Source organism: Apus apus, chromosome 3, assembly GCF_020740795.1.
Source record: "Apus apus isolate bApuApu2 chromosome 3, bApuApu2.pri.cur, whole genome shotgun sequence".
Classification (NCBI taxonomy): Eukaryota; Metazoa; Chordata; class Aves; order Apodiformes; family Apodidae; genus Apus; species Apus apus.
Window position 1 is genome coordinate 20,923,264 of NC_067284.1, and position 21,085 is coordinate 20,944,348.

The 21,085-nt window shown below is 37.0% G+C and overlaps 2 protein-coding genes across 2 annotated transcripts in view; both read left to right on the forward strand.

Moving 5' to 3' along the window:
- LOC127382309 (protein eyes shut homolog) overlaps positions 1-3,542 on the forward strand; it is a 91,729-nt gene extending 88,187 nt beyond the window's left edge. The window contains exon 9 of the mRNA XM_051613733.1: positions 3,363-3,542. Within this exon, the coding sequence (XP_051469693.1) occupies positions 3,363-3,542 (180 nt within the window). The remainder of the gene's footprint in view (positions 1-3,362) is intronic.
- A 700-nt stretch (positions 3,543-4,242) lies between these two features.
- The window catches only part of EYS (eyes shut homolog), a 686,220-nt gene continuing 669,377 nt past the window's right edge, over positions 4,243-21,085 (forward strand). Inside the window, exons 1-3 of the mRNA XM_051613735.1 lie at positions 4,243-4,536; positions 5,010-5,176; positions 11,385-11,638. Of these exons, the coding sequence (XP_051469695.1) occupies positions 4,243-4,536; positions 5,010-5,176; positions 11,385-11,638 (715 nt within the window). The remainder of the gene's footprint in view (positions 4,537-5,009; positions 5,177-11,384; positions 11,639-21,085) is intronic.

Consider the following 21,085-nt stretch of genomic DNA (forward strand, 5'->3'; position numbering starts at 1 on the left):
AATTCTTTTATGGAAATATATTCACCATAAAAATATAATATGTGGAGCAGGCAATGTGTTTATAAAGAAGCAATCAACATTTATGTCACCTTGAAGTCCATGGGTACACACTCACCAATTAATATGAAATGTAACACTGAAATACTCGCTGTCTCAAAGGTTTATATTTAAATTGCTCAGCATCTGGTAAATTTTAATATTTTTATGATTTAAGGTGTCATACTGAGTGCAAATTTATTGTACATGGCATAAGACCATAATGATGTAATAATCATTATGGATAGTTAGAATTGGAAGTGATGGTGTGCCAAGGCTGCTGATGGGACCTACTAAAACATTTTACTGTAATATTTTCTTAGAAGCCCTCAGACATATTTAATTTATTCATACAAGCATCTCATAGATCACCATAAATACTATGTGGGGAAAAAAACCAACACATATGTATATGTATCCGTATACACTCACTGTATGAAACACTTAATTTAGGCATAAAGTGAATAATTAGTGATTTTCTAATACGAAAGGAAATAGAAAGTAAAATAAAAGAGTTATACCTCTGGGGTTTTCTTTTTTTCTTAGCCTCCACATCATTACAGTACTATAATTCGAAAAAAAAAAATAGACCTTGTTCAAACAAATGAATATTCATTCGAATACTTTTTCAAGTATTGTAAGTAACCATTTGAAATTAAAGGTATATATTATTTAGTAAATTACATAATTTGGGATTTAATTCTTTATTTATTCTTTGTGTCTGGAAACTAAGTATATATTTTTCCATTGTCTCAGTTTTTTTCCTTTTCCAATGGTAACTTAGTCATGCTGAACTGCTTTACCTCTGTGTATTCAGTGCTAAGATGTTTTTTTTTCCTGTCCCAGCACAACACTTAAAACACTAAGGTGGTTTTTAATGTTATTTTAATTATACTTTACTTTAATTAAAATTTATTTTTAAATTTATTTTTTTTTAATGTGAACATATTAAAACAGGTTATATGTTCCTTTAGATTTGAAAATGTAATTTTAACATTGTGACCAGGATAAAGCCAGCCTGTCCTGTACCTAGAATTATGAAGGACCTACAAATAAATCAAAATGTTGACATCTTTAAATTAATTACTTCCAATACGAACAAATCTAGCCACTTCATTTTATACTGTCTTCTGTCTACTCAGGAAGATGTCAAAAGAAATAAATATCCTTGTCTCATGTGAATATAGAATGCATGCTATCTACTGCAATATTTTTATATTATAATATTTTTAAGAAGAACAATAGGAATAACAATTAACTGTGGTGCAACACACTGGGTGTAAATCATAGAACCATGGAATCACAGAACAACCCAGGCTGGAAGGGACTTCAAAAGACCATCTAGACTAACCTTTTATGAGAAAGGGAACCCAGGTGAGATTATCTAGCACCGTGTCCTATCACATCTTGAAAGCCTCCAGTGACAGGGACACCACCATATTCCTGAAGAGATTATTGACTTCAAAAGTCCAAACTACCCAAAAAATCAAAAATACAGAGGCATCCTAAAATGTGTGATTATTTTTAATGGCCATGGATAAATCCTATTGAGCCCCTTTATTGCTCCCATGCTAGCTTTTCCAAATTCTGTCAGCAAGCTTACAAAATCATAGGTTTTTGCAGAGGCACACATAAAATAGACAAGTCAGACACTCAAAATGAAGTTTATTCTAACCAAAATTACTTAACACTCTGAAAAACAGTAGTGAACCACAAGTTCAGATGCCAAGCAGAAATATTACTACACAGCTAATCTAAAAATTCCTGCTTTTCATTAACAATCCTTTAGAATGATGACCCAAAATGTGCAATCACTCCCCCATAAAATGAGGGCTCTCAGTCCCAGAGAAGTTAGTTTGGGTGGTGCCCTAATCCAAGGGGGGACTTCAGACCCCCTGCTCCGAGGATGAATGACTCAGTTCTTCTGCAGGACTCTATTTATACCTTAGTCAAGTCTGACTTGTGGTCACTTCTGACTGGCTGGGGGCCCCATATTCCAGTGACTGTGAACCCAGTAACAGCCACTATAAGTACACACACACAAAAAAAAAAGTAGTCGCATGAAAAAAAAACCAAAATAATCAGATTTTGACAGCCCGAAAGCTCTTGTGTTTGTCGGGTCTTTGTTCAGGCAGGTGCATCTCCCACATAGGTTCCTAAGAAAAGATTTGAAATTACAGGAGTACCTATAGGAATGGTTATTGCTATTGAAAGAAACAGGAGTTTAAAAGCACTCTTCAATTACTTTTTAATTCTATATTAAAATGTAGACAGGCAAACTTATTTGGCATCTACCTGGTTTGTTAAAAATAATTCCCATATGAGTTAAAAACAGAACCATCCCTGAAAAGTCGTCTCAGTGTCTACCTACATCTTAGCAGTGCTGAAGCTGTGTCCAATTGGATTATTGAGGTTCACCTCCATAATTTAGTTGGAAGTTGTTTCTTCACATTTATGTGGAGCAGTTCTTTTCTTCAAGTTGTACTGCTGAAAAAGGATCCCAAGTAAAGTCTAAAATTCAATACTGAGAGCATAGCAAAATTATCTTAATTTTAAGGTCAATTTAAAACTTAATCAAAGACAAATGAGTATCAGAGGACTTCTGCCAAGAATCGTTATTATTACAAATCTTCATGACATTATAAAGAGATACAGACTCAATCAAACTGAAGTACTAGTACGTTAGCTCATCTTCTAGACACCATTTTCTTTAGAAACCAATTGATTAGAAGGAGACATCTTAATTGGTTTGAAATGAAAATGTAGTTATCCATTTTTACAGTGGTAAAATTTTCATGGAAATTAAATGGGATTCTAATGGTAAAACTGAGAAAGGAGTATTCATTCTAACCTAGAACTTTCAGTAATTTTTGAAGAAAACAGGAAATACTGGTTCAGTAAAAAATATTAAATAATATCTAAAAGAAAAAATGATGTATTCTAGGTTTATTATGTTTTCAATATCAATATCAATAATTAATTATTTTTTTCCTTGATAGCCTCAAATTGAAATAAATTATGTCATAGAATCATAGAACAGTTTGAGTTGGAAGGGACCTTAAAGATCATCTGGCATGTCAACCTCACCACACAGTTTGATGTCGTTGGCAAACTTGCTGAGGGGGCATTCAATGGCACTGTCCATGTCACTGATTAAGATGTTAAATAGCCTTGGTCCAAGTGCTAACGCTTGGTGAACACCACTCGTCACAGGTCTCTATCTGGATATTGAGCCATTGATCACCACTCTTTGAGTGTGACCATCCAGCCTGTTCCTTACCCAATGAGTATCCATTGAATCTGTACTGTTCCGGTTTTGATACCAGGGTGTTGTGTGTGTCAAAAGCATTGCACAGGTCCAGGTAGATGATGTTGGTTTCTCTTCCTTTGACCACCGATGCCATGACCCCATTATAGAAGGCCCCCAAATTAGCCAGGCAGGATTTACCCTTGGTGAAGCCATGTTGGCTGTCATTAATCACTTGTTTATTTTGCATGTACCTTAGCAGAGCCTTCAGGAGGATCTGCTCCATGATCTTGCTGGGCACAGAGGTGAGACTGACTGGTCTATAGTTCTTTGGGTCTTCCTTTTTTCCCTTCTTGAAAATGGGAGTTATGTTTCCCATTTTCCAGTCAGTGGGGATTTCTCCAGACTGCCAAGACTTTTCAAATATGACGGACAGAGACTTTGTAGCTTCATCAGCTAGTTCCTTCAGGAGCCATGGATGAATCCTGTCAGGTTCCATAGACTTGTGCACCTTCAAGTCCTTCATATGGTCACAAACCTGCTCTTCTCCTACGGTGGGGAATTCTTTCTTTTCACAGTCCGTGCCTTCGCCCTCTCCAACTTAGATGGTGTGACCAGAGCCTTTGCCGGTGAAGACTGAGGCAAAGCAGTCATTGAGTACCTCAGCCTTCTCTATATCCTGCGTGGCCAGGTTTCAAGTTTCCTTCTGAAGCAGGCCCACAGTTTCCCTCGTCTTCCTTTTATTGCTAACATACTTGTATAAACCTTTCTTGTTATTCTTAACATCCCTGGCCAAGTCCAATTTTATCTGTGCTTTGGCCTTCCTTACCCAATCCCTTGCTTCTCTGACAGCTTGTCTGTATTCCCCCCAGGATACCTGGCCCTGCTTCCATTCTCTGTATACATTGTTTTTACATTTAACTGTGTCCAGAAGCTCTTTGCTCATCCATACAGGCCTCATGGCTCTCCTGCCTGCCTTCCTCTTCATTTGGGACACAGAGCTCCTGGGCAAGGAGGAGGGGATCCTTAAATATGGACCAGCTTTACTGGGCTACCCCTCTTTCCAGGGCTTTATCCCACAGTATCCAATCAAGCAGATCCTCAAAGAGACCAAAATCTGCTCTCTTGAAGTCAAGGGTAGTGAGCTTGCTTCGCTCCTTCCTCACTGCCGCAAAGATCCTGAATTTGACCATGTCATCACTGCTACAGCCTGCTCTCCCATTAAGATTTACATCATCAACCAGCCCATCTCTGTTGGTGAGAACAAGGTCCTGCAAAGAACCTTTTCTTGTTGGTTCCTCTACCATTTGAAGGAGGAAGTTGTCATCAATACACTCCAGGAACTTCCTGGATTTCTGGTGCTTTGCTGTATTGTCCCTCCAGCAGATAGGCACAGGAATAGTTGTTCTACTCTTTCAATGGAAAAATGAAAGACTACTTCACCATCATCCCTCACTATCTAAAACAAGCACATTTTAACATCTGTCATGAAAATGACACTGTTAAATTCAGTCATAAATGCCCCTTTCTAGCTAATAAATGAATTGATATATTGATTTAATGACATTCAGTATTTTAGGTTCTTGGAGATGTGTCTTTTGTAAAATTACAAAACAAAAACATTAAATAACCACATTTATTAACAGCTTATTTAGTTACACTCTTTGGGGAAAAACCCAACGTGCAGAAAAAAGGCTTGTTATGTATTCGTACTTCTTGTCTCCAGATTTGTGCAAATGGAGGAAACTGCTTCTATGATGAAGAAAACCAGAGACCTCACTGTGTCTGTGCTGTTGGATGGACAGGACAAACATGCCTGGAGAATATTAATGACTGTGAGGTAAACCTGTGCCAACATGGAGCCACATGTGAAGATGGAATCAATAAATACAGGTACGATTATCCTGCTCTCCATGCAAGCCTTCATAAAGAAGTTACACAGCCATATACAGTTGCTTTTTCTTTTCGACAAGAATTACAAAGGGAGTTGCTATTGCAATGATGTTTCTCTCAAATTCTAAAATGCCATGGATATTAACTTTCAATAAGCATGCACACTGAATGAGATTGTATAGTCTGAAGTACTGCACAGGAAGGCCTGACAAATATTCCCCTTTGCTGGACAAAGAAGTTAAACCAACTATGCAAAATATGGGATAAAGAAATAATCTTTTTTAGTAAATGGTAATCACTTTATGAGCCTGGAGTGTGACATGGAGTGACCTTGCTTATTAAAATTTCAGTTATAATTTTCAAGTGAATAGTTGAAATTCTGAGGTTTTGGTGGATTTCATTTATTTATTTATTTAGGTATTGATAAAGCTGTCAAGAATGTGCTTTCCCTAGTGAGCTGTAACATGCTGTAGGTCCTTGAAAATGAAACACTATTAAAATATGGGGAAGATGTAAATGGAAAAGAATTTCTTCAATAAGCAGATCTCAGCTATTCTTATCAGACTTGAATTATTTATTTTTCCTTTACAAGAAACAGAAAAACTAAAATCCCTCCATAATATCTGTTAATTTATTTTGAAAGGCTTTAATTTTATACTGTGTCCTATACTTAGAAGCACTGTAATTAATACACTCCAATGTTTCTATTTAGAAAAGTTTGCAATAGTGGACAAAATTAAAATAGAAGTAATTAGAAATTTCTTCCACTCTACCTCTGTCTTTATAATTATCTTCTATAATAATAATAACTGAAATCCCCAAATAAACTCACAAATACAGGTAAGTATATGATTCTCAATATACGAGAGTTAAAAGGAATTTTTGCCACAGAGTTGGTACAAAGTACATACCGTCCTTTTTGCCAGATTGCAATCAGCTCTCATATCAAATTACTGGACAGTATTTTGACATTTTATTTGACTGATTTATCTTTGGTTTTCCTGTCTGTATCAGGGAAACAAATCTCATAGAAGAACAAAGCTGTGTCTGTCTTAAAAAATCACTAGCATTTACTGAGAAACTAGTATGTCTGAAGACTTCTGGTAAAACAAGACCAACTTAGCCTGCTAATCAAGACTCAGACTACTGACAGAAAACAATTTTTGCTTTTTCAGTCTTTGAAAGACAAATTAACTTGACAGATCAGTCTGTTTATTCAAGGAACAGGAAAATGTAATATTAAGATCCCAGTCCTAATGTGTTAGCGGACAGTTTTGCTAACAGAGAACCTGACCCCATAGAAACATAACTGGTAATATTGCAAATACAGCTTTCAGTTTTTATTGTATAATACCTGCTCTGTTGACAGAGGATTGTTTTCTCTCAATGTCAGTGAAGTGTTTTTTAAGAGAACTGCACTATTTCTTCCTTAAAAATCATAGTATTTCCCACCAGCTATTTAATGTCAGCAAGCAAAAGAAAAGAAATGTGATTTTCCCTTTCCAATACACCATTAAAATGAAAAGGAAAAAAAAGTCTGAATGTAACTACTGTAGTCACCCAACATTTTCTAAAAATTCTTCTGATCTGCATTTCTATCCTAAAATGGATATAATTTTTAATAAGGCAGTTATCAAGAGCTGTATTTAATACAAAGTAGTTTCAGGGAGATATAAGAAAACTAGAATACAGAGATTGTAAGTGCCATTAACAGTCCTACTGTGATCCATTTTTAAAGCTGTTATACTAATTCAAAACATCACTTACCTTTATCTCCTGCACAGATTGAGTAAGACAAAATGCTATATATTAGGTTTTTATTTATGTAACATTAGTGTAAAACTCTAGACTTTTGTCCTAGTTAGGAAATTTTAACTTCCAATCTAATTATTTAACTTTGGTTATAATGTGGTGTTCCGGTGGTGGCTCGTTACAGTAATGGTAAAACCAGGAAAGCATGACAAGTACCCTGCTTACCTTTGAGAACATCTCCCTCTTTTACGTTCTCACATTCTGCAGGCTGTCAGTTTTTTCCAGACTGGAAATTAAAACTCTTCTTACCATGGTATATTCTATCTCTCCATCCATTTTAAAATTACCAATCCAGCTGGTAGTGTCATGTAGGTGTATATTTAATATATATGCAGAGAATTTTCTTCGATTTCAGGAAAGGGAACTGTTCTGGGTGAAGGAGGGGGACGTCAAAACAATTAAATACTGTAATGCTCAGTAAAATTACTGAATAAGAGCAACATGATCTCAATAATAAGTCTTGAGAGTTTTAGTCCTTTGGTTTAGTTAGCCTTCTCTTACAACAGTAAATTGAAACAGCAAATCAAAACTTTTGCTATCATATTCAGTGGTTTAGTGCTGCTGAAGTACTAATGCAAGGTCATATTCATTAAAATCTTATGTGGTGCTGGTATTTTGCTACTACAAGTGTAAAAGACTTAATTAAAATCTTTGGTCTTGATACTATGTCTAAGATGGATAGGAAAACATTTGAAGTTCTGCTATATCAGTCTTAAAGAAGCACAGTATTTAACAAAACTATTCAATTTCGTGTATTGACTAAGAGATGAAATTATATCATCTCCATTTGGATCGTATAGAATCTAAAGCTACAAATAAATGCAGTCAGATGCTGATTTCCAAAGCCCACAGAACTGCACTTACACTACTATATATTAAATGTAAGAAATATGCAGAGTGCAAACTGTATCTGACTTGTACATAGTACTGTTGGACATTTAATACTGTTAAATTAAGAAAAAATACACCCAGCAAAGACCTCATGACTTTAGACTTTTAGTGCATAAAAATAGTACATTTTTATTGAAAAACAGACAGACTATAAAGTACAGATTTAAAATGCAGGTTATTACTTAAATAAATTTAAACTTCCTTTGTAGCTCTTCTATATATGATATTATGTACTAAAATTATGTGTAAAGCCACCATTAGAATTTTATGTAGATTATTATAAATTATGTTTATAAGGAATTGTCACCGTTTGACTCAGCTTGACAACAATTAACTTCTAGATCCTGTCACCTCTAAACATCAGTCTGGGTTATAAAAAATAATTTCATTATTTTTAGATGTTTTAATCCTCAAAACACAGCAAGAAATTGATTTGTTATTAAGAGGGCTAGAGTAATATTGTTTGCATTAATGTATGTTTTTGGCAAACACTAACAGAACAAAACCTCTTTCTGCACCACTAGTTCGTAGTTTTGCATTGTTTTGGGCCACTGCTACAGATTTGGGCTTGACTAACTCTGTAAGTCAGTCACTTTGTTTCACATGCCTTGAAGATCCAATTTTAAAGTTATTTTCTAAATAACACTCATAACACCATTGCTTGCAGTATGGAATAAGAAACATGAAACTGAAACTAGATTTTTGATCACATCTGTTTCTCTGTAGTTCTTCTATGGTCTCTGAAGATAAGCTACACAACTAGTAATAATAATGAAACAGTAGAAAATTCCTTCTCTCTGTCCTCTCTTTCTTGTTACGGAGAGGTGCAAGTTAAATATTATATTCAACATCCACTATAAGAGTCACATTTTCAAACAATGATTGAATAGTTGTGTTTCCACAATGTACACACTAATCATTATTGTTAAAAAATGCCAATATTTTTTTACTACATAACAACTGACCAAGGAAAGAAAGTGATTAACTGCACCGGAAATATTAGTATGACTAATTGTTTGTTATTTCCATACTGAAGTTTTACTGTTGGTGGATTCAGAAATTGTGCAAGTAACTAACAGTGTACATGCTTTGCACGTTTCTGCATAATTAAATTTTATGTAAATAAACATTTACATTTAGCTGTAAAGCAACTGTATTAGACTATTTTTGTGAACTTCATTCTTTAAACAGTGAGAAAATTAATCAGCTGGAGCTCTCTTAGCTGGAGGGGAAGACAATTTTTGCTAAGGAGTGACTGAGGGCAGAAGAGAGAATACATTAACTATACCTACTTGAGCAGGTACTGCAGAGCAGTAGCAATGGATCTGTAAAGCAAAAAGGGTGGTGCTAAAGAACTCACATCCACACTATACAAGATATGGAGGGCTTACTTCAACCAAGCTCTGTTTTGGTCCATGGACTAAAAGCCCATCAACAGTTGGTGTGCATTAACTGTCCTTCAAGAAGCACATTTATTGATTTAAATTCAACTGAAACAAATCAATTTTACATGCTTGGATAGTGCTCTGCAATGTGATTCAAAACACTGCCATTTGGAACAACCAGGAAATTAATCATAAAAGTTTTCTTTTCATCTCATTTAAAACTCTTGTAAACATGTACCTTGAGACATGAGGGAGCTCAAAGCCAGGCCTCAGGTATTATGGAAAAATTTCCTAGAGATCAAGCTTACACAAAGATGACAAAAGCTTGACAGGGAAGCCTGGACCTTCCTGCAAGGAGTCAGTGGAAAGGAAGGAGCTGTTTATATACATCTAAAAAAATAATTGTGGCTGAAACACTCAGTGATTTTTCTGTTTAAAGAATTAACCATTTTTATTATCTTGTAGTACCTGTATTTTCCATAGATTAAAAGCCTTTTAATTATTAAAAAAATTACGAAATGATCTCTAAACTCAGTACTCTGTACAATTCCACGTAACAACCAAAATATCTCCTTATAAAGATACCTTCTTTACTGTAGGTTTCTTGTAGTCACAACATAAAAGGGCAAAATCACCTGATTTTCTATGTACTGAAGCTATTCTTGAACTCTCAGAACTGCACTAGTGTCCACAGATTACCTTGGGAGAAAAAAAACATAAAAAGTTAATTGGATTAAACACTAGGAGCTCTCCATTTTATATATATCTCTTTTCCCTCTTCCTTTTTCTTCAGAAGTATTTAATTTGTACTACAACAGATGGAGCTCTCACAGTATTTTGCCCTTCGCAGTCACTAGTTTGTACATAGAAAGAGTTCTTTTGTCTTTCAGATTTTCTCATCAAGAAGAACTGCAGTTAAAATTAGAACCCAACAAAGTATACCAGTGGAGTTATAACTTCCTTATGGTTATAACTTCCTTAGTCCAAAGGTTATATTGCCAGAAGCTTTTGTGAAATAACATTCAAAATAGCTATCATCATTCTGTCTTTAATAAGATCCTTTCTGTACACAGAGTCTTACATGGGATCTTTTTTCTACTGACTTATGATTAACCTGTAGGAAATTTGGTAAGGATATTAAAATATTTAAATGGAGATTTCCACAAGTCTAACAGTAAAGTGCAGGAATAGTAAGCAAAGACAATGCACATTCATTTCTGCTTAAAAATAAAGAAAAAAAATTCCTTTTTTCCAGATGTTTCGGTAGGTAAAATTGCTACAATTGAGGCTTCCTTAACTTGCTAATTCATTTCAGCTTCTACATAACACCTCTGTGGATCAATAATATGTAAGATTATCTCCTCCTATGAGAGGAGACCTCTGGACATGATGAGGAGAAGATCAATCAAAGAAAATATTGCCAAGTACAAGGGATGTTCTAATTTTATGAGATGTGGATCAGCTATGAGAAAATCTAACTTTGTTTTCATTCACACATTAAAAAAAATTAGAGAAGGGTAAGCATAAAAAAGTAATCTCTAGTCTTATACAATTTATATGTCATCCTATATTGTGGGGAGAAAATATCTTGCTTAATTTCTTTAAAATTGTATAGATTTTGTTGTGGGTTTTTTTCAGTTACAGACATAAATTCCAACATTTGCTTCTAATGATAAAGCATTTTTATACTGATTTTAAGTTCTGAACAAGATGGATCTACTATTGTCTTTTATTCTACTGATATTGTAGCAAGCAACTAATACTATCAGAAAATAAATTCTCAAAATGCATAATATTAATAGTTTATCCAGTTTTCTATTTTAATATTGTCATTGGAAGTCTGATATTAAAAGCTGTATAGCTACTAATTTGTTCCATTTAAATAGCTATTTTTTTTTTATTAATGTGCAGTTCCATTTAATTATTGAAAACAGTCTGTGTGAAACAAAGTTTCTTAGTGACTACTTAAATGTAAAGAAAGAAGACAAAAAAATTTCAGTTCATTTGTGAGAAATTCAAAGTGAAAATATTGTTAACATTAGCTGTTATTGACTTAAATATTAATCATTGGTGGGGTTTGGTTTGAGGTTTTTTTATTTCTTCTCTCATTTCAATAACAGGTGCATATGTCCCCTTGGTTATACTGGCATATTTTGTGAAGTTGATATAGACAATTGCATTGGAAACCAGTGCTCTGTATATGGTTTCTGCCAGGACCATTTGCATAACTACAGCTGTAACTGTTTGCCTGGATATGAAGGACGTTATTGTGAAGTTGAAATTAATGAATGCTCAAGTTCACCTTGCAAAAATGGAGCTACCTGCATGGATTTAATTGGCCAATTTTTATGTCATTGTGCTGCTGGGTTCAAAGGTAAGTCTTGTCTTTTGAAGTGCCTTGTGCTACAAGTGTGATTGTCCAATTCTGTGCAATTGAGGTTTATATGATTGTTGAATAACAACTATATATATATAAATATACATATTTGTGTGTCTGAGTTACAAGAGTTTTAACTGAATTTGCATAAAAACTTTTAGACTGTGTCTTCTAATTGTTCCTCGGCTGACCATTCCTCCACTAAATGTACAACTCTGAGCATGAGATGTGATGCTGTTAGCAAAAAAAATAAATAAATAATAAAAAAAATATTTGTATTTTAACTTCAGTGTTGTACAGTCTTAGGTGTCATGGACTTAGTTATACACAGGCTGATGAGAACAAATGTTTTGGTACAGAACAGGAAAATCAAAGCATGAGGATGAATAAGATCAGTAATATCATGTCTCTGCACATTTGGAATATAAACAGCTACATCTGAATTATTTATTCAGGCTCCCCTTCTACTCAGAGGAGATAAGGAATCTGCATATCTTAGACATCTGTTGTAGGATGAGATGGGCTGTAGATTTCTGCATTGGGCTAGAAGAATCCCACACAAGCTGAAAACACCATTCCTATTTGTCCTAATTTTCTGTTTTGTGTGAATATCCTGGTACTCGGACTCTGTGTGGGAGGCAGAAAATCATTTTGGATTCAGCAATTCTGAAGTGTTGCATTCCCAGCCTTTAGTCTATATCATTGAGCACAAGTGTTAATGCTCTCTATCTTTATTGAAAATCTGTGGTATGTTACCACCAACAAAGTTAAAAATAAATAGTATAGTATGCAGTGTCATCTGTACTAACTAATAATTAATTTACATTTTATTCTTCCAAGTTGCTAAGAACTCTTGCTCCAGTTCAGGAAGATGCATAGCACTAGATTTGTAAGTTCCAGTTAAACCATTGAGATAATGTGTATTTGGGTATTTCTGGGCCACTACCAAAGTGCCGAGCTATTAATCATAACTTCAGTGCTGATTTTTCATAATGAATTTTGGCAGCTATACTTACTTACTTTTAACATTTCAGAATTAACATTTTTCTTTTCAAATGTGTTAATCTTCATTTACATATATATAATAGAATCATAGAATGGTTGAGATTGGAAGAGACCTTAAAGATCATCAGGTTCCAACCTCCCTGCTATGAGCAGGGACACCTCACACTAGACCAGGTTGCACAAAGCCTCATCCAACCTGGCCTTAAACACCTCCAGGGAGGGGGCTTCCACAGCCTCCCCAGACAACCTATTCCAGTGACTTACTACCCTCATGGTGAAGAATTTCTTACTAATGTCTGACCTAAATCTGCTCTCTTTCAGTTTAAAACCATTACCCCTTGTCCTCTCACTATATGTCCTTGTAAAAAGTCCCTCCCCAGCTTTCCTGTAAGCCCCCTTCAGGTACTAGGAGGACATTATATGGTCTCTACGGCGCCTTCTCTTCTGCAGGCTGAACAGCCCCAACTCTCTCAGCCTGTCTATGTAGCATAGATGCTCCAGTCCTCTGATTGACATTGTGGCCCTTCTCTGGACCCTTCCAACAGGCCTATATCTTTTCTGTGCTGAGGATTCCAGAGCTATACACAATATTCTGGGTGCGCCAGGAAGCTCATGTCCAGCGTCTTGCCTATTACCACCCACAGGTCCTCTTCCTCAGGACTGAATCATAGAATGTCTTGGGTTGGAAGAGACTTCTAAAGATCATCTAGTCCAACCCGCATACAATAAGCAAGAACATCTCACACTAGAACAGATTGCTCAGAGCCCCATCAAGCCTCACCTGGAATGTTACCTGGCTAGACAACCTGTTGCAGTGATCCACCACCCTCATATTAAATAACTTTTTCCTAATGCCCAACTTGAATCTACCCTTCTCTATCTTGAAACCATTACCCCTTGTCCTATCATTATATGCCCTGAGGAACTGTTCCTCCCCAGCCTTCTTATGGGCCCCTTTCAGGTATTGGAAGGTCGCTATAAGATCCCACTGGAGTTCGCTTCTTTAGGGTGAGTAACCCCAACTCCCTTAGCCTGTCATCATAAAAGAGGTGCTCTAGCCCTCTCATAATTTTCATTGCCCTCCTCTGGATACGGTCCAACAGGTCCATGTCCTTCTTGTGTTGGTGGCTCCAGGGCTGGATGCAGTACTCCAGGTGAGGTCTTACAAGGGCAGAGTAGAGGGGCAGAATCACCATGCTTGACCTGCTGGCCACACCTCTTTTGATGTAGGCCAGGATGCAGTTGGTCTTCTGAGCTTCAATTGCATATTGGTGGGTCATGTCCAGCTTTGGATCCACTAGTACCCCCGGGTCTTTTTCCACAGGGCTGCTCTCTAGCATGTCTTCCCCCAGCCAGTATTCATATCTCTGGTTGCCCTGGCCAAGATGCAGGACCCTGCACTTGACCTTGTTGAACCTCATGATGTTCACCTGGGCCCACTTCTTCAGCCTGCCCAGGTCCCTCTGGATGATATCCCATCCCTCTGGCGTATCAACCGCACCCACCAGCTTGGTGTCATCAGCAAACTTGCTGAGGATGCTCTCAATGCCACTGTCAATATCATTAAAGAAGTTATTAAAGCCAGTATGGACCCGTGAGGGACACCACTTGTCACTGTTTTCCATCTGGACATTAAGCCACTGACCACTACCTTCTCGATGTGACCATTCAGCCAATTCCTTATTTACTGAACAGTCCACCCACCAAACCTGTATCTCATCAGCTTAGAGAGAGGGATGTTGTGGGAAATCATCTCAAAGGCCTTGCAGAAGTCCAGATAAATGACATCCATATGTCTTGCCTTGACCACTGATGCAGTCACCCCACTGCAGAAAGCCACTAGGTTGGTCCGGCAGGATTTGCCCCTAGAAAAGCCATGCTGGCTGTCCTGAATCACCTCCCTGTACTCCATGCACCTTAGCATGTCTTTTAGGAGGATTTGTTCCATGACTGCTCTCTATCCATTCTCCCCCCAGCCTGTATTTGTGCCTGGGGTTGCCCCAACCCAGGTGGCAGGACCTTGCACTTGACCTTGTTGAATTTCATGAGGTTGCCATTGGCCCACCTCTCCAGCCTGTCAAGTTACTTCTGTTTGGCATCCCTTCCCTCTAGGGTGTCAACCCCACCACATAGCTTGGTGTCATCAGCAAACAAAAGATGTTAAACAGCTCTGGTCCCAGTAGAGACCCCTGAGGAACACCACTCGTTACTTGCCTCCACTTGGACACTGAACCACCAACCACAGCTCTCTGGGTGCTGCCATCCAGCCAATTACTTATCTGCAGAGTGATCCAGCTGTCAAATGTATGTCTTGTCAGTTTGGAGACCATGATGTCACGTGGGACAGTGTCAAATGCTTTGCACAAATCCAGGTAGATGACATCAGTTGCTCTTCCATTATCCACCACCTCTGTAGCCTTGCCATAGAAATTGGTCAGACATTATTTGCCCTTAGTGAAGCCTTGTTGGCTGTCACCAATCACCTCCTTATTTTCCATGTGTCTCAGCAGATTTTCCAGGAGGATCTGTTCCATGATCTTGCCAGGCACAGAGTTGAGACTGATCAGCCTGTAGTTCCCCAGGTCTTCCTTTTTCCACTTTTTAAAGTGGAATTTTATATATACACATTTCAGACTTGTTGTCCTCAATTTGAGGTGAATATATAATTTCTTGGTCATTTGAATACACATTAATTAAAAGATCACATTTACTCTTCATGCTCATTTATTAATAAATGTGTAACAAAGCAGAATATTGTCCTTGAGGTGGCCTGGGTTCCATTAAGACAGTGCAAATATGTGTCTGACTACAAGCAAAGAGAAAAAAATACTTAGTTCATCTGTACCAATTCAAACACATTATATTTCCATTTCCATTCACTACTGAAACTTCAACCCTTATTTGTACTTTGCTGGTCTTTATGGAGAACTTTAATCATCCAGATATTTACTGAAGAGACAATACAGAGGGGTGTAAGATCTACTTGAAAGAGTCCCATGGAACAAAGCCCTAGAGGGAAGAGGGACCCAAGAAAGCCTATCACTTCCTCCAAACTCAAAAGCAATTCATCTCAAAGAGCGGAAAGACAGGCAAAAATGCCAGGAGGCCTGAATGGATAAGTCTAATAAGTCTGTCCTTCAGAAATCCAATTATGTGAAGACCAGAGGGAAAGTCTGGAGCAAAGAAGTTCAGGCCAGGAAATACTTAGAAAAACTGAATATACAGAAGTCCATGCACCCTGATGAGATGCACCCACAAGTGCTGCAGGAGCTGGCAGTTGCCATTGCAAGGTCCTATTGACAAACTTTATTTGATCATGGTGATTAGGAGTATTAACCAAAAACTGAAGGAAAATTAATATATTCTAGATGGGCAAAATGAAAGACTTGTAGAACTACAGGCAGGTCAGCCTCACCTCAGTCGCAGGAAAGGTGATGGAGCAGCTAATCCTGGAAACTATGAATGACAAGAAAATAATCTGGAGTAGTCATCATGGATTCACCAAGGGTTAGTCATGCTTGTCTAACTTGATAAGCTTGTACAATGAAATGACTGGCTTGACAGATAAGGGGAGAACAGTGCATGTTGCCTCCCTTGACAAGCTGATGAAGTATAGGCTGGATGAGCAGACAGAGAGATGAACTGAAAACTGAATTAACAACCAGGCCCAGAGGGTGGTGATCAGTGCCATGAAGTCAAGTTGGAGGCCAGTAACTAGCAGTGTACCCCAAGGGGCCATAGTGGGTACAGTCTTATTAACATCTACATTAAAGATCTGCCTGATCTGATTTGCCTCAGAAAATTTCTGACACAAAACTGGGAGGAATGCCTAACACATCAGAGGATCATGCTGCCATCCAGAGGGACCTCAACAGGCTGAAGAAGTGCACAAACATTAATCCAATTAAGTTCAAGAAGAAGAAATGCCAAGTATTACACTTTGGAAGGAATAACCCCAAGCACAAATACATGCTGGGGGCTGGCCAGCGGGAAAGCTGTTTTACATAGAAGGACCCAAGGGTCCTGGTGAACATCAGGTTGAATGTGAGCCCTAGTGACAAAGAAGGCAAATGCCTTGGCTGCATTAGGAGGCATTTTTCCAGCAGGTTGGGATCCTTCCCTTCTACTCAGCACTAGTACTGGGGCCACACCTTTACTGTGTCTGGTTCTAGGCTCCCTGATGCAAGAGAGATGTGGAACTACTATGGACAGAATCTGGCAAAGGGCCATTAAGATGTCACTAAGAGGGTCACTAAGTATTTCTCCTATGAGGAAAGGCTGAGGGAGCTGAGACTGTTCAGCCTGGAGAAGAGAAGGCTCAGAGAAGTATCTCAGCAATGTATATAAACACATGATGGGAGGGTGCAAAGTATACGGAGTTGGACGCTTTTCTGTGGTGACAGGATCAGATGCAATGAGCAAACTGAAACACAGGAGGTACTGTCTAAACATCAGGAAATACTTTCTCACTATGAAGGTGACTGAACACTGGCCTAGGTTGGCCATGGAGGCTGTGGAGTCTCTTTTGTAGAGATATTCAAAAGACATTTGGATGTGGTCTTGAGAAGCTGTCTCTCAGTATTTCTGCTTGAGCAGGGGGGTTAGACAAGATGACAAGAGGTCACTTCCACCCTCAACCATCCTGTGACTTTGTGAACATGATATACAAAAGATAAAAATGTCTATTACGGGATTATTTTTTTTTAATCACCCAATGCATTATTGTTGTATAAAATTCTTATAGATGCAAATTCAAATTAAAAAAATAATTTCACAATATTACACAGAGTAACACATTATCACTTGTACTGAACATACTGAATTCTCATTTTTCAGAGAATATAAACCACAATTAATAAAAGGCTGTTTAAACTTATAAAAACGTTATCACTACATTAGCAATTCCATTTTCATATAATCAACTATGGCTTAAGATCTTGGGATATTTTCCACCACAGAAGAGATGTGAAGTTTGGCCATAACTGCACATTATGAATCAGTGAAGAGTTTCTCAGTGTAATACTAAAATCCCCACATTTATTCTCATGTCATTTCTTTTTGTATGTTTGTTTTGTAATTTGCCTATAATTCAACTTCTTTACATATCCAGATATACTTCCTTTTTCTTCATAAACAGTATATTCACTTTCAGATGAAGCATTAAAGGCAGTAGTAAATAAACTAGAGAGTAAAACAGACGTTACTGTCGCTCAGGACTCTATACATCTTTGAAGAACTATCATAATAGGATTAATAGATTTGCAAATAAGCCATGAGTTCCCAGTCACCAAGTTGGTTTCTATACATAGACAACTTATAGTTGTCTCCTCTATCTAGATGACTGATCAGTCTGATGTCTATCAGTATTTCCCAAGCGCTTTACATTGTATTAGCTGGAGACCCTTTAGGCAGCATAATAGGATTTGTCAACATGAAAAGCATGATCTGTTTGGTAAAAAACAAACTTTATAAAAAATCCAAGGCTCAAGTATTTGCATGTTAAACACAAATATTTTGTAACATCATGCACCACAGTCCCTCCTTTTGAACAGTAAACCTTACTTGTGATGGTAACAAGATCCAGGGTACATCCATGGAAGCAAGTTACAAGCAGTGGGAGACAGGATCAGAGACAAAGCTTGGACCCATCCAAAGAGAAAAAATACTTACAGTGTGGGCTGAAGTCTGTTCTTGAAACAGGGCCACAGACAGGACTGGAAACAAACACATCTACAGAATAGCTCAGAGCAGTTCTGGGTGCTTGCACCTGAGTAGAGCTGAGCTTAAACAGAGCTCATTGGACAATGGCTAGGGTGTGTGGAAAGGTACAGAATTATTTGGGTTGGAAGGCTCCTTAAAGATCATCTAGTTCCATCCCTCCTGCACAGGCAGGGACACCTACCACTAAGCCAAGTTGGTCAAAGGCCCATCAACCTGGCCTAGAACACCTCCAGAGGTGGGGCATCCATAGCTTCCCCAATGTCTTAGAACCTTCATTGTATCTAATCTAAATCTACCCTCTTTCAGCTTAAAAATGTTCCCCTTTTCCTATCACTACATACCTTTGTAAAAATTCCTTACTCCAGCTTTTTCGTAGGGCCTTCAGGTACTGGAAGGCTGCTATAAGGTCTCCCTGGAGCCTTCTCTTCTCCAGGCTGAACTACCCCGGCTCTCTCAGCCTGTATTCATAGGAGAGGTGCTCCAGCCCTCGGATCATCTTTGTGGCCCTCCTCTGTACTTGCTCCAACAGCTCTATATCCATGTAAAAATCAGTTCTGTGGATATTCTGCAAGATCTAAAAATATTTCATTTAGTTCAGATAAAGTGTGAAGGTAAGCTCTTTAATTTAAGCATAAATAAATAATCCAATATTTGAACCTCTGAAAGGGGCAAAATTTCAATCTAGTGATCATACAGAGATGTCTTTACTTTTTAAGTGAAGGAATATTCAATGAGGCTTTATCCATTATATTTATGAAAAGGAATGTTTCTTTGTTGTCTTCAATCTCCCATTACATTTACTGGAGAATTTAAAAACATCTCCATTTGCTAAAATAGCACCATTTTTTTTTAAACAGAGCAAGTTGCACCAGTAACACTAGTGGAAGACTAAATATCTTTACCAAATTTTTTAGCATGCATCTACTCATGTCCTTAGGATCTTCTGAAGACTTCTGTTGCAGAACAATCTATCTCTTTTGTATCTTCAGTGTGCCTGTAGAAAATGCTGCTGTCTAAACACCAAGCCATGCAATTTACAAGAGTGACATACTTTCCTAAGCAGTTGTTATTATTGGTTGTATATTTTAAGAGCACTACAGTTTTATACAGGAACAAACATACTATAGATTTAACAGATGTAGAATCAGCTCAGTCAGTTTTAACATTCTCTTTGTACTTCAGAATTTGGTGACGTGGTCCTTGTAAACTGTGTAGGAATTCAGACTCAAATTATTAATTATTAAATAACTAATTAAATATTATATTTTATTACTAATTATGCTTGGATGCCTTGCATTAGTGTTAGCCTTGAAAGAGTAAACCCAGAAAAGAATTTATTAACATACTTTGATGTTGAAAGTAATTTTTAGCCAATTAGTGATTTTTATCTGATGTTCAAAGAAGGTTCTCATAATCCATTTTGAATGCATAGTTGAGATTAGATGTATACTGGAAAAAGGAGGCTCCTCTGTAGGTGTCCAGCTTTTTCCACTTCTCAGATATTCAGAAAATATGGTCTCACAGTAGCTTCATAGATCCTTTGATTGTCTATGAAATATTAAAAAAATACTGTCTGTATTTTGCCTTTTTACTCTGAGGACATGAATTCTTAAATTTCCCTAGCAACTGCAAAAACGTTTTGGGACATGCCTTTTGTCAGGTGCAACTGCCAGTTTAATAGTGTGCTGTGTTACAGCTCATAACCAGAAGAGCTAGTCATTGTCTACAGCACACAAAAAACAATTACTTTTATTTTCACTACATATGCATTTGACAGAAATTACATTAAAACATCAAGGCTTTTCCAAGTTTTAATATGATATATAGAATTACCAAAACTGCACTGTTAACTTTTAAATCAAAAACAATATCAGTGTTTAGTATCTGTAAATAGTATATTTTTCAGTGCCTAGATAACAAAATTAGAAGGAAACCAAATGTGATCTTGAAGGAATGGTAACAAAGATGCATAGACACTGAAGTCTTAGCTGTGTATGTTTACAATGTCAGAAAAAAAATAGACAGAATTGAACTGTCTTCATTTAAAGTGTTAACAATATTTTCAAGTTAAATATTTTAGAAAATTTGGTATCTTTCTAAACCTATCTGCAAGTACTGTTAGCTAGTACAACTTGTAAATCAGTCAGTGTTTTTCACAATTATTTCAATTAGTTCTGAGAAAGGTATTCTCAGTGTTTGATAACACAGATGAGGCTGAGTGGCATGTAATTGCTTCTGTGTCAACTGAAGTAATTTAGCTGTAATAACAGCCTCCAGCATAAAATCAGCACCTTTATAATCAGAGCAGGGATTTATTTGTTTTTTTCCCATTTCCTTGTTCTCCTAAATGAAGAATTGAATTTTACACATTTAGCATGGCCAGAAGTAAATAAAGACAAAATAACTGAAATCAGACAGTTATCTATTAAAAAGTATAGTGTGTATATCTCTACTGTAAAGCATTAGTTTGGACATTTGGCATTAATTGTCTAAACTGGAAGTAAATATTTTAATCTATGTTGTGTTGCAATATAGATTAATACATTAAGAAAAACTGTACTCATTGAAGTTATAAAATAAGGGAGGCTAGTGGCATGATATTAGAAATGAAATTCAGTTTCTGATGCCACTGCTGAGAACTCCTTTGCTATATTGTATAGGAATATTTCTTTTTTTTCAAATGAAGATGCAAAATATCTTATCTTTTTCTGCATCCTT